The sequence below is a fragment of the Emys orbicularis genome, chromosome 1, assembly GCF_028017835.1.
Source record: "Emys orbicularis isolate rEmyOrb1 chromosome 1, rEmyOrb1.hap1, whole genome shotgun sequence".
In the NCBI taxonomy this organism is placed as follows: Eukaryota; Metazoa; Chordata; order Testudines; family Emydidae; genus Emys; species Emys orbicularis.
Window position 1 is genome coordinate 163,373,259 of NC_088683.1, and position 16,150 is coordinate 163,389,408.

General features: G+C 47.8%; 1 protein-coding gene across 1 annotated transcript in view; it reads left to right on the forward strand.

Annotated features, from left to right (window-relative positions):
* CCDC191 (coiled-coil domain containing 191) overlaps window positions 1–16,150 on the forward strand; it is a 35,677-nt gene that overhangs the window by 16,437 nt on the left and 3,090 nt on the right. The window contains exons 8-14 of the mRNA XM_065414359.1: window positions 759–949; window positions 1,930–2,179; window positions 3,714–4,189; window positions 4,832–4,926; window positions 12,515–12,597; window positions 14,601–14,702; window positions 15,835–15,978. Coding sequence (XP_065270431.1) covers window positions 759–949; window positions 1,930–2,179; window positions 3,714–4,189; window positions 4,832–4,926; window positions 12,515–12,597; window positions 14,601–14,702; window positions 15,835–15,978 — 1,341 coding nt within the window. The remainder of the gene's footprint in view (window positions 1–758; window positions 950–1,929; window positions 2,180–3,713; window positions 4,190–4,831; window positions 4,927–12,514; window positions 12,598–14,600; window positions 14,703–15,834; window positions 15,979–16,150) is intronic.

Genomic DNA, 16,150 nt, shown 5'->3' on the forward strand with positions numbered 1-16,150 from the left:
AGCGTGTTGACATTTTGTCCTCTGCATAATTCTCTGTTTGGATTTCCATGTCTGAGAATGTTGATGCAATTAACACAGTACATTATGACAGAAGAGGAACAGCTGAGGAATTGTTATGAGCTGACCCACTTGGAGGATCAAAATGAACAGCATCTCCAGTGACAGGGCTAGAATTAAGAGGTAGATTAGATAGCAAATTGCTCTTCTGTCCAAGGTAAATCACTCCTAGAGGTAGCCAGTATGATTACTCCTTGGGAGAAAACTTTAGCTTCCCAGTGATGACAGTAAGATTAGGTCACATTGTAAATTTTAGCACTGGGAATTGTCTTGTTTGTGCTTGGTCTTTAAAGAGCAGCTTATAGTTTATGGAGTAATTTGAAAAAGTTCTACATAGAGGGCAGTCTTCTCTAGAATCTTATGCTTTCTAGATTTAGGGACAATCCTGATTCTAGAATTTATATTTCTCTCTCATGGTTTATTCCTTTTTACTTGTAAACTGAGCACATTTTGCTTTGGAGTCACCATGAAACAATAAACATGGAGTCCCATGATGCTATTTTTACAGTCAGTTTTCACAGTAGAACTGCACAATAAGCATTGCTCTCTTCACATTAGTTCTCCACCCTCCGGAAGTGTTTGCTGGGGGTTTGAAGATATAAGGTTGTTCAAAAGGAAAGGCCAAGGGAAGGATTGTGAGGATCAGCATTTGTGTGATGAAATGTTCGTGCTCACTGGCTCTATACACCTTTTCACTGCAGTGCCTACAGCAGCATTTCTCCGCTTGGTACAAATTCATTCTGGATCATAGGATTAAAATGGGGAAAGCCAGGGCGCTTGCTGACTGGAAGTGCCAGCTGAAGGCCCTGCGAGCCTGGAGGGACTATACATGGGTCCAGAAGTTGAAGCAAGAGACTGAGCAGTTGGAGACTCATCTCAGGGATCAAAACAGGTAGTGCCCCTTAGCCTATGGAATGCCTCCTTCTCACATGGAAGCTAGCAGCCTTCAAACAGAGTCTAGTGCTAAGCGGAGGGTTGTGAAATGGTCTGGTCTGTTTATGAGCATGTGGAAAGCCTTGTTTCTAGTAAATCTACTCGTCACCTGCAGTTGGAGACACCATGGCATAGACTGAAACGAAGCTGGATCTGAGCAGGGACTTGAACACCTCTTTCCAACAACCTCCAGTTTCTCTGTTTGGGTGTCCTTCGTGGAACCTCCCTCATTGGCTCACTCTTTCCTCCAGGCCCCAAGCACGTGAAGAGCCAAATTCATCCCTGATTAATCCACTCATCGATTGGAGTTACATCAGCGATTAGTTAGGCCTGATGCCTTCAAGAAGGAGCTTGCTGGTTGGACTCCCCATAGACAGCAGCATATTCTGCAAGTGGGGCTATCCCTCACCTCCAGACAGCTGGAGAGGGCAACAGTGTATCCCTTTTACTCCTCTTATAGCACAAAGATAAGAATGGATGGGGACTGTAAAACAAGCAGGAAAATATATTTAAAGAACTATATTTAAATAGTTGATGGTTTTAAAAGTCTTCCAGAATCAAGTGATATCAAGCAGAACTCAGAAAAATATGAAATCTTATGACCTGTTCTGGATTGCTCCACCCATTTGGTAAATGCCACCACCTGGAGAGACAGTGTGGCCTAATGGATAGAGCACTGGGATGGGACTCGGGAGACCTGGGCTTTAGGCCCAGCTCTGCCACTAGCCTGCTGGGTGTCCTTGGGCAAGTCACTTCAGGTCTTGGTGTCTCCATTTCCCCATCTTTAAAATGGGGATAATGACACTCAGTTCCTTTGTAAAGCCCTTGGAGATCCACTGATGAGAAGTGCTAGATAAGAGTGGGGTATATTAATTTTAAGCAGGCTAGGAGAGAGGCCTGTTCAATGTCTGTTGTTAATGGAAGTGCTTTATTTTCCAGGAAAAAACAGTTGGCTATTGAGCATAACCGGAAACAGGTTTTACGGTGCTGCTTTATTGAGTGGCAGCTCTGGAGCCGAGCCGAGGCTGAAAAGAGAGAGCTACAATTGAGACAGGAGGAAACTAGGAAGAAGATGGCGCAGCTGCTGGAGGCAGCATCAGTGGGGAAACTTGGCACAGACGGATCATGGGATGTCGGCAGGACCAGGATGAGACAGGTGACCCAGGATCAATCTGTGAGGCAAGAGGAGGTAAAGTTCTTTCCCATATGGTTCCTCATCCCAGTCCCTCCCACAGTGATTAATCATAGCTCTAAAAGTTAACCTCTGTGGTGTTTTATGACACAGGGACGGGCACTCTCCTAGTGCAGCTTCATGTACCTGCGATGTCACGTGCACATTCCAGCAGTAGTTCAGGCACTCTAGAAACAAGTCTTTAAAGATCAGAGGTGGATGGGAAGGTAGTAGACTTTAAAAAAATAAATCCGCCTCTAGTGCTTTCAAAGTATAATCCCACCATATATCGGCTACCAAGTTGAGGCATGCGCCCTCGGGATCTCTTTTGAAGGGAGATTAAAGTCACTTTTTTTTTTTTTTTTTTAAATGACTCAATATGCCAAAGAACCATATAGGTTGACTAAAACCAGGGTATTAGAAGAAAGTGCTAAATTCTGCCCTTGGTTAAACAGAGTGCAACCCTCTCGACTTTAAAGAATGCGAGAGCTGAATTTGGCCCAGGAAGTGTCCAGGTAATGCACATCAAAGAAAAGAATAAGTGTGTGCACAATTGCATTGTAAGCTGTCGGGCAGGACCATCTTCCTTAGGTGTGTATCGTTCCTAGCATAATAGGGCCCTGATACTTGATTGGGGCCTCTAGGTGCTACCATAATATAGATAAAAAATAAAAAATGAATATATATTCCCGTCAGGCCAGACTTTTCCTGCACTTACACCAGTGTAACTTCTGAGCTCAGTGGGGTTGCATGGGGATAAGTGAAAGCAAAATTCCCCAGTTCCATCTTTGCAACCCCAGTGGGACAGTTTCTTCACTGAGATACACCATTCTAATGGGAGCGTCATGTTTGTAATTGAGGGCAGAATTTGGCCTAGGAAGTAGATCTGAGACTCAAGTATTCCCTAATCATACAATTCTAAGAGGGAAGGCCACGTGTCTTAAAGTCTGGGCCTGGTTTGTCACTATGCTCTAATTCTATGATCATGTAACTACTTTAATTTCAGTGCAGGTCTGTGGTGTAAAGCCAGAGTAGTATCATAGTGAATCAGTCCCTTTTACGTTTTCCTTAATTAGCCAGATAGATTGGTCCTGTAGACCACCTTGTCGCAGCTGCATTTCTTTTAATCTTAGCCTTAATGCCTAATCAGAACACCTCAGTCCAAATAAGATTGCATTAACGTTGTTTGGGTTTAGACCCTCTCACTGAATTAATATCCCCCGTGTCATCAACTGCATTACAAAAATTCTGAGCCACAGGGCCTCCCCATAAGAATCCTGTCTGATGCCTCAGGGGTACATACCAGCCATAAACCAGATGGACTTGGCCAGTTCAGGAGTCTTGGATGGTGTAGAGCTACCTTGTAGCTCCTGTACCTCCTCCCACCCTGGGACAGCACTACTATTGGTAAGAATTGTATCGAGAGTACACACCTGAGGTTACCCTGCCTCTCAGACTGATTTCACTGTTGCTCCATTCAGAAAAATGCTCCTAGCTCTTCAAGGGCAGCAGAGGTCTTGACTTCAGTCAGTGCAGAATCCTTCCCTTGCAGGTGACTGAAACGCCCCTTCTTCAGGAGGAGCCCATCAATCCGGTAGAACCCTGTTGTCGGGGTGCTGGTCAGACCCCCAGTCTTCGTTCATGCAAGAAGCCCAAGTATGCCTGGCAGGTTACCCTACAACACGCTGCTGTGAATTCACAGGATCACGCCGAATCCAGTAATCAAACAGTCAGTCCCATACAATGGTTTGGGGCACCTGGCAAAAAAGTGGCCCCTGCCTTCAGGGGCCACTTTGAGCACCGCCATGCCTTCCAGCAGCAGCTGATTGAGGAGCAGAGGAGGCAGCTTCAAGAACAGCAGGAGGTGATCCTCGAACTGCAGGAAAACCAACGGCTGAGGAGGGCTAAGCAAGAGGCGGAGCAAGCCACAGCTGTCACCATGGCACTCAACAATCCAGTCCCAAAAACTAAGGAAAAAATGCTGAAGAGAGGGGATCCGTCAAGCTGCAAGAGTGTGTCATCTTTAAGGTACAGCCACCTTACTGAGCCATAGTGCGGGTGGACTGTACTATCCAGAGCACCTTACTCCCGCTCACAAGCCGAACAAGGTCATTTGGGTCAGCACTTGCATGGTAGACCTCCATGTAATACCTCTGTGCAGCTGAAAGTGGTGTTAATGGTGCACTAGGTGTTGCTCTTCCTTTTGAGCCAGTGCCAAGCCTGGTGTTAGCTGGGCCAGATCCTTGATGCTGCTCTGACTGTTTTGCATTGCTCCAAAGGCATGTTAAACTTGTAAGGCACCTTGGGATGCAAAATGCTCTATTGTTGTTAAAGATAGGAGCAAAGTGGATTTATTTAGTACAACAATACTATCAGTACTTTGTGCTTCTGTAACATCCTTCAGCCAAGGATCTTAAAACACTTCACAGGCGCTAATTACTTGAGTCTCACAACCCTCTTGTGATGTAGGAATATGTCATTAACCCTGTTTTACAGATGGGGAAACTGGGACCGAGAGAGGCTGAGTGATTTCCCCAAGGTCACACAATGAGACTGCAGCAAAACAGAATAGAAGCCATGAATCCCGACTCTCACCCTTGATTATTATACACAAAGCCTCCTTGCTATGGAAGGTGATGATACTAGTTTCTTTTCTCTTTCACTTCACAGTTCACCTGTGCCTTTGGGGCCAGAGAGCACAAAGAAAGTGACCCAAAGCAGGAGGAGCTCAAATCTGCTGACCTCAGCTCATCCCATACTGAAAGGTATCGTTCTGCTTGGTAGTAAAGGCCATTCCTGCCCTCTTCCCAGAGAATAGCATCTCTTTCCTGTCCACATCCCTCCTCCATATGGGTGTTCAACAGTGCATGAGCAAAACCCACTCAGTCCCCTCCCAGCAGGATCAAAGCTACTAAACAACAACAGGATGGGTTGCTTTAAGCGTGCACTGCAGCTTGTTACAGGGTCTGGCCCTTAATATCCAAGTCAGGCATTTGGAGCATATGGGTCCTTGCAAGTTCTGTGGTTTGTGGTCAGTAAACCAAAGTGAGTTGTTGTCCCCAAAGACCATGCTCGATTTTTCCACAAGAAATTATAGAGCTGGCATCTTGTTCACTTCACGCTTTATCCCTTTCACTGCAGGCTAAAGCTGTAGAGACAAAAGCTGTCTGGCTTCCCTTCCCATTTGCCATCCCATGTGATTTCACACCCTTCCCCCCTGCAGTCTATATCAAGTGGTGTGTAAATGTCATCAGAGATGAGGAGGTTGCATTTATTAAAGCAAGATCAGGTTTCTTTAACCATTCCCAGGGACCTGTAGCGTTGTATAAACTTATGTAAGGCCTTAGCCTGCTTGAAAGGTTTCCCAAAATGTGGCCATAGTAATATTTTAAACAGACCTAGGAATAACAAAAATTCAGTAACATAGTTTTTTGGCTGTGGTGCCTGCCTGACTGCAGTCTTTTCAGCGCCCAAGTGTGTCTTCAGCATCTTTAGTGCATGAGCCTAGATATCCCACACTTTGCTTCACTCAGACTCTCTGCTGCTCTAGGCGCGTAAGCACTTCTCCAGCATTAATGGGTGTTTCTCTACAGACATCCCTGTGACTAAATTATAATCAAGAGAACACAATGCAGGATCAGGTGCTGCTCAGACCTGTTCCATTGCAGAGTGTAAAATAGCAGATGTTCTTCAGACAACATAGAGCAATCTACGATACCTATCACAAGCGATAAAGAGTCCTGTGGCACCTTATAGACCGGGGTCGGCAACGTTTGGCACGCGGCTCGCCAGGGTAAGCACCCTAGCGGGCCGGGCCAGTTTATTTACCTGCTGACGCGGCAGGTTCGGCCGATCGCGGCCCCCACTGGCCGCGGTTTGCCGTCCCGGGCCAATGGGGGCGGTGGGAAGCCGCGGCCAGCACATCCCTCGCCCGCGCTGCTTCCCGCCGCCCCCATTGGCCCGGGACGGCAAACCGCGGCTAGTGGGGGCCGCGATCGGCCGAACCTGCCGCGTCAGCAGGTAAATAAACTGGCCCGGCCCGCTAGGGTGCTTACCCTGGCGAGCCGCGTGCCAAACGTTGCCAACCCCTGTTATAGACTAACAGACGTATTGGAGCATAAGTGAATACCCACTTCGTCAGACGTATGCTCCAATATGTCTGTTAGTCTATAAGGTGCCACAGGACTCTGTCGCTTTTTACAGATCCAGACTAACACAGCTACCCCTCTGATACTTGATACCTGTCACAGGGTTCATTACTCACCACGGGGACATCTGGTGGCCATGTCTGGGGATTAGCTCTATTCCGGTCTGATGCCCCCACTTCCCACAGTTGCTCACACCGTGCTCCTCCTCCCATCCCAGAACTCCCCCTTCCTCTTCGTGGCTGAGCCTTCCGGTCAGGCCACTGTACAGTCCTCCCCTTCTACAGTATCAAAATATCACTGGACCAGCTGTTCTCGTGCTGCTCCAGACAGTCTTCCAGTCCAGGGGCAGGTCCAGTGCTACTCTTCCAGCAGCTGGTGGGGAACCCAGACCCACCCACTACTCCAGGTTCTAGTCCAGGGACCTCATGTCTAGCAACTACAGTCTGCTTCCTCCCAGACACTGCTGCTATTTTCCTAGATGCCTTCCTACTTCCCTGCTTTAGTCTCTGGCCCCCCTTCTCTGGGTTTACCAGCCCTTACTCCTTCTCGCGGGGAGTAACTAGAGGCTATTTCCCCCTCTGACTTCTCACCAGACTGTGTAGCCCCACACACACCTCCCTTCTTCCAGAGAACAACTGCAGACTGTTTCCCTGCAGCCCCCTTCTGGTCTCAGCTTGCTGGCTGTATACAAGCTCAGCCTGCCCCTGCCCAGCTGGGCTTCATCATCAATTAGTCTTTCAGTCCTGGCTGTCCCCCAGGTGCAGCCTGTCAGGTTAACTGTCCTAATAATCTGCTCTGCCTTGTGTGAGGTGGACACCCCATTGCAGTACCACCATAGGACAAAGGAAGTAACCACAGATTTTGGTAGGTACTTACAGCTGGATTCTCCTTAGAGTCCAAATCTAGTTTCACATGCTAACCATTGCTAAGGTCACAAATAAGGATCAGCTGGTGCCATCTGCTTAGCCCTGAGGAGCTCCAAGGCTGTTCTAGGCCACTTGGGACTAATGTTATTCCATCTCTAACAATACAGGCTATCTTAGTTTGTTCCTCCAGACCATCCTCTAAGATCACACCAGATGGGAAGTTACCTTCCAGACCCACTGCTCTCAGCCATGCCCCTCCTTCCCAGCTAAGTAATACCTGAACCTGCATTTGCATGTGCAGGAAATCCCCTTAGGGGAGAGGCAGCATTTATTTTGGCTAATCCAGCTCCTGTGCTCCATAGATCTCTCAGCATCCACTTTCCAGAGTCCTGGCACCTGATTCCCTTTAACATGCATCAGTGGGAGATGGTTCTTTGTGAGGAGTGGCTGATGCTGCCCTGAGGGGCCTGGGCTGCTTTGCTTATGGGCCCCAGTCTCTTGCTGCAGCACTTTGTGCCTCTCCCTCTTTGTAGGTTGGAGATGCTTGTCATTGTGAGACCTGTGCAGAGAAGTTTAATTAGTCTAGCAAAATGGTACAGTTGGCTTGGTTTTGGCTCTGCCTCCCTATCCCCCAGCCTGACCCCAAGGGCCTGGGACATGAAAGACAGTGATAGAAATATGGTGCCATCGCCAATGTGACATCCCCACTGAGACAGCCCTTTTGAATTGCAGCTCCCCTATGGGGTTGCTGCATTTCCCCAGTCCACTATTTGTGCCTGTCTATTCAACCACTCAACTTCCACCAGAATTGAATCCTTGTTCTTCCTTTTACAACTAGTTTTCTGGTTCCATTCAAGGCAACGGAGTCCATAAAATCATGCACAGTAGGGCCAGGAAACATCCTCGGGACAAAAAAAAAAAAAAATCAAGCTTAACCAAGATGCTTTGCAATTATTAAAAAGAGGCAAACTAATATAGAATAGAAGATCCACTAAGCCAGAAAGTTCAAGACAGGCATGAAGGGAGAGACAGATAGGAAAGGAACTGTATGAAAGAGAGAAAACTATACATGAGAAAAGGAGAGAAAAACATTGATAAATAGTTATGGACAATAGATCATCGTGTCTGAAGCCTGCTTAATGACTATGGGTGGGATCTGCAAAAGTGCCCTGGGATACAAGTCCCATTGATTTTGATTATGCTCCTACCTCACTTAGGGACTATTAAAAATCCCACCCAAATGCCATTTGTGCTAAAGCCTTTCCTCAGCTGTTCATGAATCTCTGCACTGGTGGAACTGCCCCTGCTAGTTTATTCCAATAACCAATCCCTATCACTGTTAATATATTTCCCTAGTGTCTCAGCTCTGTTTCCCCCTCTTTGGCTTTGGCCGTTGCTACTGCTCCTACTACCATGTGAAGCCGTGAATAATTCCTGTTCGCTCTTTATTCTGTTCCCTGGCAGAAATGTATCAACACTCATCAAGTCCCCTCAGCCCATGTGTCCTTTCTGTGCTGTGTTGCATAGATTTAACACCTCGGTCATTACCTGTGTCTCTTACTTTCTCTCAAGCTGCCTCATTTCAGCCAGTATCGGGCTGTACTAACTGGGGAGGTGCCTGAACCAAATTCACAGATCAAAGGACTCCCAAACTCTGGGGAGGTTTTGCATCTAAACCAGGATCTGGACCAGAATTTCAGAGCTATTCACCCTCGCCCCCCAATCCCTATAATGAATCCAACCAAACCCAGGATTCAGACACTACGGTGTTTGAAATCTGGATCTGAATTTAGCACCCCAGTCCCATCTCTAGTGTTTATTATGGGTACATCAGTTAGTGAGATCTCAGGGAGACCTGTGAGCCTCTTCTTTCTCTCCCTCACTCCCTACTAACTCCTGCTAAGTACAGTCCAGTGACTCATTGCACTTACCTATTGGAAGATGAGATGCTTTTGTGATGGTTCCCACTGCCCTGCTCTGTTGTTATCACTGTATCAACTAGAGATGCGGCTGAACCAACCCCCTCCTCTCCCCCCACGCAAGTCTTTGAAGGAGGGGATCAAAATCCAGATCCATTTGACTTGGGCCCATCTCTAACAGCAAAACCGCCTGGCTGGGAAATCCCTGGCAGAACTGGGGAAGCAATTTCTTTACTGTGATAAAAAGACTGAACTGCCTTTGGTTGTTGACTGCACCTGTCACTGCCTCACTCTGACACTGAGGGGCAAAGACTAGCTCTGACAGAACATACAGGAGAGATGAGGTCATGAGCACTATGACACCTTGATGATGATTTCACCCTCTCTGCTGACCAATGAGAGTGCTGCATTTCAACTGATCTCACAAAAGCCATGTGAGAAGCAGTGGCATCTCAATAACTGTACACATACCCCAAGAGTCAGAATAACATGAAGAGCTCCATCCTGAAGTCCTTGTGAGTAAGCCAAGGAAGCTGCTTGCATGAGTAACGCCTCCAGGACTGAACCCTTGGATTTTACCTCTCTCACCAGCCAATCTGTCCAGGTCTCTTGGAGATTGCATTGCACCTCTGCACCCAAACAGAAGGATCGGGGAAAAAAATTCTCCAAGGGACTGTTCTCAAAGTCTGACTGATGAGTACTGCCAGTTTTTATTGGTAAGGGAGATAACAGCCCCAGCCATTGTAGGATGGAGAGGATGGCTGTTGAGGGTTGCAATAAGAGCTGCCTCCTAAGCACCCCCTTGTGGCAGCTCTGTGGCACTCTGCCTCAGTTTCCCCTCCTGGACTCTTGTCACAAGTCCAATAAGAGCAGCCCTTCTTGGGGTCTGGTTTATTAACATAAAGTTCAGAATAATTCAAACCATCCTTAAGGTCTCAAAAATAATTGAAGCAGCCACTCCCAGGCTTTTCCTACCCAGGCCTCTGCCTGCCTTGTCCAATTCTCTGGCTCCAAGAGGTCATCAGGCAAACCCCTCTGCTGCTTTCCTGGTTTCTCAGGGTCCCTGCAAGAGCCTAGCTGCTCTCAGCAGCTGGGCCACTGATGAAGTTTCTCTCCCCTGCTACCTCCGGGTCACCTCTCTATCCAGGCCTCTCCCTCATTTATCCAAGAGGCCCTGATTGAATCACATGACCCACTGGTCACATGTCCCCACCTGGGGAGTACAGTTGGCAATGTCACAGCTGGGGCTGAGACCAGTGCTTAATTTATAATGAAAGACGTGCTGAGGCTCAAGCAATTTTTTTACATGTATAACTGATGCAGCAAGCCCCGAGGTGCCGGGGCTACGAACTGGGAAGCCTAGCGGTGCTGGGGCTCAGCCCTGGCACAAATTAAGCACTGGCTGAGACCCATCTCCTTTTAAAGTGCCAGCCACGCTGTGACAAGGATGTTTTATGTGGATGGCCTGAGCATAGAAGGGTAAAACCTAGGGACCGTGCCCGATTGACTCTTCATTGTCATGCTGGCAACTCTCTCTCTCTGTTCCCGGCCTTGTAAGTCCGTTTTCAGTTACCACAGGGAGAGTGAATCTATTCAGTCCCATCCTTGGACACTTTGTCTTTTTGTACTTAGGACAAAACTCATCGCTTTTGAGGAGTGTAGAGCAAAGGCCTCTCCTATCATGCCCATAACCCAGCTTTCTCCTCTCAATAAGAGATGCCCATCTTAAAACCTTGGGTAGGAGCTTTGCTATGATACATGCATCAGGCTGACATTTGCTGAGAGGCCTTTTTAGCTTATGCCCTCTCTCTCTCTCTTAGTTCTCGCCGTTTTAACTCTAGTACATGGTAAGCTGTGACTTTGAACAGTAGAGGTCAAAAGTCAGCCCAATCACTCTGCCATGGACTAACCTCTGGTCTCAAATCAATTGTTCACTCAGATACGTGAACCCCCAGGGCTTTTTGTGATCCCGGATCTGATGGGTGGAAGCTGACCATCTAGGCAGGGTTTATTTCCAATGTGAGGTGTCTCTTCTGCTGGCAGAGGCTTCAATGGACAAGCACATCCATTCAGTAAAAACAAAATTGCAAAGACATGAGGCCTTCTGGGGGATTGAGTCTCCTTTTGTATTAGTTACCCCAGGTGTGGGTCATTTTTGCTGACTAGCTACATGAGACTGTTGTGGATGCTGGAATAATTTATAACCACATTGAATGATTCCCCAAGCACCGCAAGGAAGCATTGCGTATCTTCTCAAGCAAAATCCGTGTGAACACTCTGCTACACCTAAACTGGCCACTTCCAGGGATGGAGAAGGGCTGCTTGTAGAATGTCCTGTACCATTATATTGAACCTGCACTCTTGTATTATCTGCTCAATATCCTTAGCACAGTGGTTCTCAAACTTTTTTTCCGCAGACAACTTGAAAATTGCTGAGGGTCTTGGCGGACCACTTAATGATCTTTCCAAATGTTGTTTGTACCGTTAGCTAACTATTGTAAAACGCTTTGGATAAAAGCTCTCTATAAAAAAAAACTTTAATAATAATTACCTTTTTTTATTCTACAAATAAATGCACACAACTCATATTTTAATATCAGTAGTCTTACCTTTCTAATGCGATGGATGTGCCCTCTCTCCTCCGCCGCGGCAACCCCCGAGCTGATGCTGGGAAGGAGGGGGGTCTCTCCCCGGCAGCCACAGCCCTAGAGCTGGGGAAAGTCACCTCTTTCTCTGGTCACTTCAGCCCTGCAGGTCCCAAATTCCCCCCACCCCCACTTCCCCCTCCCACTTACCCCCTATTCCCCCCAAGGCCACCACCTCACCTTACATGTGCATCTTCTTTAGAGTCCAGGCACCTAATTAGTGGAGCCACATCTGCACAGCTCCATTAATTAGGTGGGTGCCCCTTCATTCTCTTGTGTGCCGCCGCCCAGGCGCGCACCTTAGAGGGAACTATCCGGGAACCACCTGAATGGAGCTCGGACCACAGTTTGAGAACCTCTGCCTTAGCATATCCTGACCACATATAGAGCTTCTTACTAAGGCCATCATGTGTCTCATAGGGCTGGGAAAGAGGAAAGGAACAGATTCTCTGCATTTACCTCCTTAAAGGTTCTGTGTTACAGAAACTCTGGCCGTGGCTCCTACCAGAGCCCATCAATGTTGCTCTGAGAGGTGGCCACAGGGGGTCAGACATAACCAATGTCAGGCACTCCCAACTCTTCCCACAAGTCCTCCACTGCACTGCCAGACTGAAGAGCTGGCGGGACCCGAGCTCCTCAACACTGACCATGCCAAGCCAAGCTTGAGTGTGAGTTTGGAGACAGAACTGCACATTCGTCCTGTTCCCAAACTGCTACCATGGCCTTGTAGCTCGTATATACTAATCCTCGTGTCCCCTTGGTCCTAATTCTCTAGCCATGGAAGAGAGAGCAATTCACCGAGCAGAACGGAGGAGGGAACTGGAAGAGGCCAAGAGAAAAAGAGAGGAGGAGAAACTGGTAAGTAAAGCCGAGAGTTAAACTGAGACACCCCATCTGAGAGTGTGGCTGTGAAAGGAAGCCCCTCACAGTCAAGTGCAGGGAAAAGCACCTCCTTCATTTACATGATGAACTTGAGCCCATTGGTAAGTGTCTGATAGACACCCCAAAAACGGATAAAAAACCCTATCACAACAGGACATCCCCACCCACACAACCTGGTGAGTGATTGACCTCCCTGCTGGAGCGCTGAAGGCACTCATTTCCCCCCACTTCTGCCCCTCTTCCAAGCCCCTCCATCATGCCTACTAACCTTCCAGCCAAGGAGGATGGGGTGGGATTCTCTTCAGAGCCCATCAGTTCCATTACCGAATGGTCCGCATGGGTCACCACTGAGTGATGTGAAATACTAGACTCTCTGCTTCTCTTGCTCCTTGGATGAACATGCTGCATCTTCAGCACTCCTAGAAATAAGAAATCTCTTATGCATCCGGGGAGAGTCCCTGAAAATCCTGGGCTCATCCAAAGTGTCACCATCTCTTCACCTGCCAATCCGTCTCTCCCTCCACAAGGTCCTTAAACCTAAGGAAAATGGTTGGACTTCTGATTTTTGTTATCATAGACAGGCTCAGATGGGGTTTTTTCGCCTGCTCCACCCATTTACATGCAGCCAGGTGTGTGGTTTTTTTCTACCTTCCTCTGTAACATCAGGAGGACACAGAGCTTGATGGACCTTTGATCTGATCCAGTACAGCAAATCCTAGAGTTCTTTATTTAGTAGCAAATGTCTGCCAGCAAATAAGGATGATTTACCATGTATGTGTGTGTCTGTGTAATTAATGTGGTTAGCCCCACTCTACCCCGTGGAAAGTATTTTCCAGGATCTCCAACCTGTGTATCTTCAGGCAGCAGTTTCAAACAAATGCCTGGAAGGCTAGAGGCAGGAAGGGAGTTGTTTAGATGTGAATTATCTTATTATAGGGGAAATAAATCCTGAAAGTCAGATGATCAGATAATCCACATGAAATCCTGAGCCCAGCTGCTTTCAGATGAAGCAGCATCTCACCAAGGACCTGAGTTAGGTGGAATGGAAGGAGGCCAAGCCAGTCTCCATGGTTCTTCTATCACAGGTGCTCTCGTGGGTTTATAGTCTCTGCTGGAAACTGTCATAGATGTCCCTTGGACAGAGGGGCCCTCTTAAATGCAACCAACTGTTACTATAATGCTGAGGTTGTGATGTTATCTGCACTGAAATCAGGAAGTTCAGAATAAGGATCCTCCAGAAAATGATATTTTGCCTCCTGTGGGAGGGAAGTGGGTAGAAGAGGCTTAACCAAACCGTAGAGAAGGTTTTAATTGGTGGGCAGGCCAGGATCCAGATTGTTTCACTGTGTACCCAAATAGGTTTGCCCATCTGTGACTGACAAGCCTTGAGGGCTTAGGCAGTATGGTTTTTGGTCTTCGATGTGTGTGCTCAAGGTGACAGCATTGTTGAATTGAAAGTGATTGTGCTACAGAAGGTGTTGGGAGATGGGAAGTTTGTGACAGGAGAGGGTGAATACTTGGAGAATGGTGCTGGGCTGGGTGTGAATGTTGCCTCAGTGAAACAACTTCCTTGATTTTTAGTGTCCGTGGCACATCAGGGAAATACAAATTGAGCCACCATAACACTAACTTCATGATGGTTTTGTGTGGGAGTAAAAGTAGAACATCCCAGATCATAGAGGCAGCCTGTGGAACTCAGGGCTGAGTGAGAAATGGGGGCTGGATAACCTTCAATAATGTGTAAAGTTATTCAGGCCCAGAGAAGGGTTGTCAAATGCAATGCTTCAGGCTGTACAGCGATCACTTGCAGGGAGCAGTGTCCTTCCCCACCCTAATGTACATCATTGCACAACAGTTGCTGGTCACTGCTAGAGGCAGGACGCTCACCTTGCTGGTCTTTGGTCTGAATGTCCTTTGTTCCTGTGAACGTTCAAATGTGGTGAATCTGGTTTTATCCCAGCCACGTCCTTCTTTCCAAGGTGCAGCTGAAGGCTGAAGAGGAAGAGCGTCAGAGGAAGGAGGCTGCTGAAAAAGAGGCCCTGCTGGAGAAGAGGCGGGAGGAGAGGAGACAACAGAAATTGGTGCGCAGAACATTGCATGCCTCTCCGCACAACCACGACGGTAGAGAGCAAAAGCCATTACCCTCTGGCAACTGTTCAGTGGCCAGAATGAAAAGATTTGGGATCTCAGTTAGTGTACTGGTGTCCACAGAATAAAACCCACTGCCACTGTTGGATGTTCCCTTACTGGCAGTTTCAACAGAGGTTGAGGATTGAATGGGCCGTGGATGCTGCACTCACTGTCCAGTTGATGGTCCCTGCAGATGCTTTGTCAGGTTTGAGGTGCATCAGTGAGGCGGTGTGGGGGAAGCCTGCACTGTGACTGGCTGTGCTGTATCCACACCTCGTTCTGGGTTGCTCTTTTCATTCATGTCCCTATACACCAGTAACAAATATGTAGCCTAAACTAAATAAGCCCTAGAAAGAGTTCTATAGTGTGGCAGCTTCCCCCCAAAGAATGGAAATATCTCCTCTGGTACACCAGCAGTTTCTGCCAGGCAGGAACTGCCATCTTAAGGCTGTTGCTTGGGAATGAGCTGTGGCAATAGCCCAAGCAGCAAGATGCTTTTTAAATCCCAGAGATATGCTTCCTCTCTCCCATTCAGTGACCTAAACGCTGCTGTAGCACTTCAGTGTAGACACTTCCTATGCTGACGGGAGGGGTTCTTCCGTCAGTGTAGATAATTAACCCCCCCGAGAGGCTGTAGCTAGGTCAATGGAAGAATTATTCCGTTGACATAGCGGTAGCTACCCAGGGAGCTCGGTCGGTATAGGTGTGTCTCTCGGGTGTGAATTTTTCCACACCCCTGAGAGACAGAGCCATACCGATGTATACATGTGCTAGATTCTCCATTCCTTTGACATACAAGTTGGGGTGACCTTCTCTAGTACTGTGGTCATTCTTCCATTTGGTTTCAAGCCTTCATGATTTCTTGAGGGAGACTGTTCCCCTTGCTCCACACAGCCATGGTTGGCTCATTCCAGTGGCAGCGGGTGCGTTTGTATGTGTCAGAGATGTTTGGCCACCTTGTGGTAGTAGCTAAACACTAATTTCTGGCCAGGTCAGGATCCCCATCTACTCACTGTCTGTGGTTATGTGCCTTACCATCCATTTCACCCCAGATGAGTTAAACTGCTGCTCTTTGAATTGCAGAAAGAACTGGAGAAGCAGAGAAGGCTGGAGAAAGAGCAGCAGCTCCTGGCAAAAGCCAGAGACCATTACAAGAAGGTCCTGCTGAGAAAGCAGGGGCTGGAGCCCTGGAAGAGGCTGACGGACCAAGCCAAGGAAAACATGGTGGTAAAATGCCTACTGAGGACAAAACCGAGGAAGTGGGCTCTTGAGAGGGGAAGAGAAAGGGAGGAAGCAGCAGCCAAATGGGTTGTGGGGGAGAAACCGGTAATGGACTCTGAAGTCAGAAGGAGATGGAAAAAACTATTGACTGACTGAGTCCCTCCCCCTGCAAGAGCAG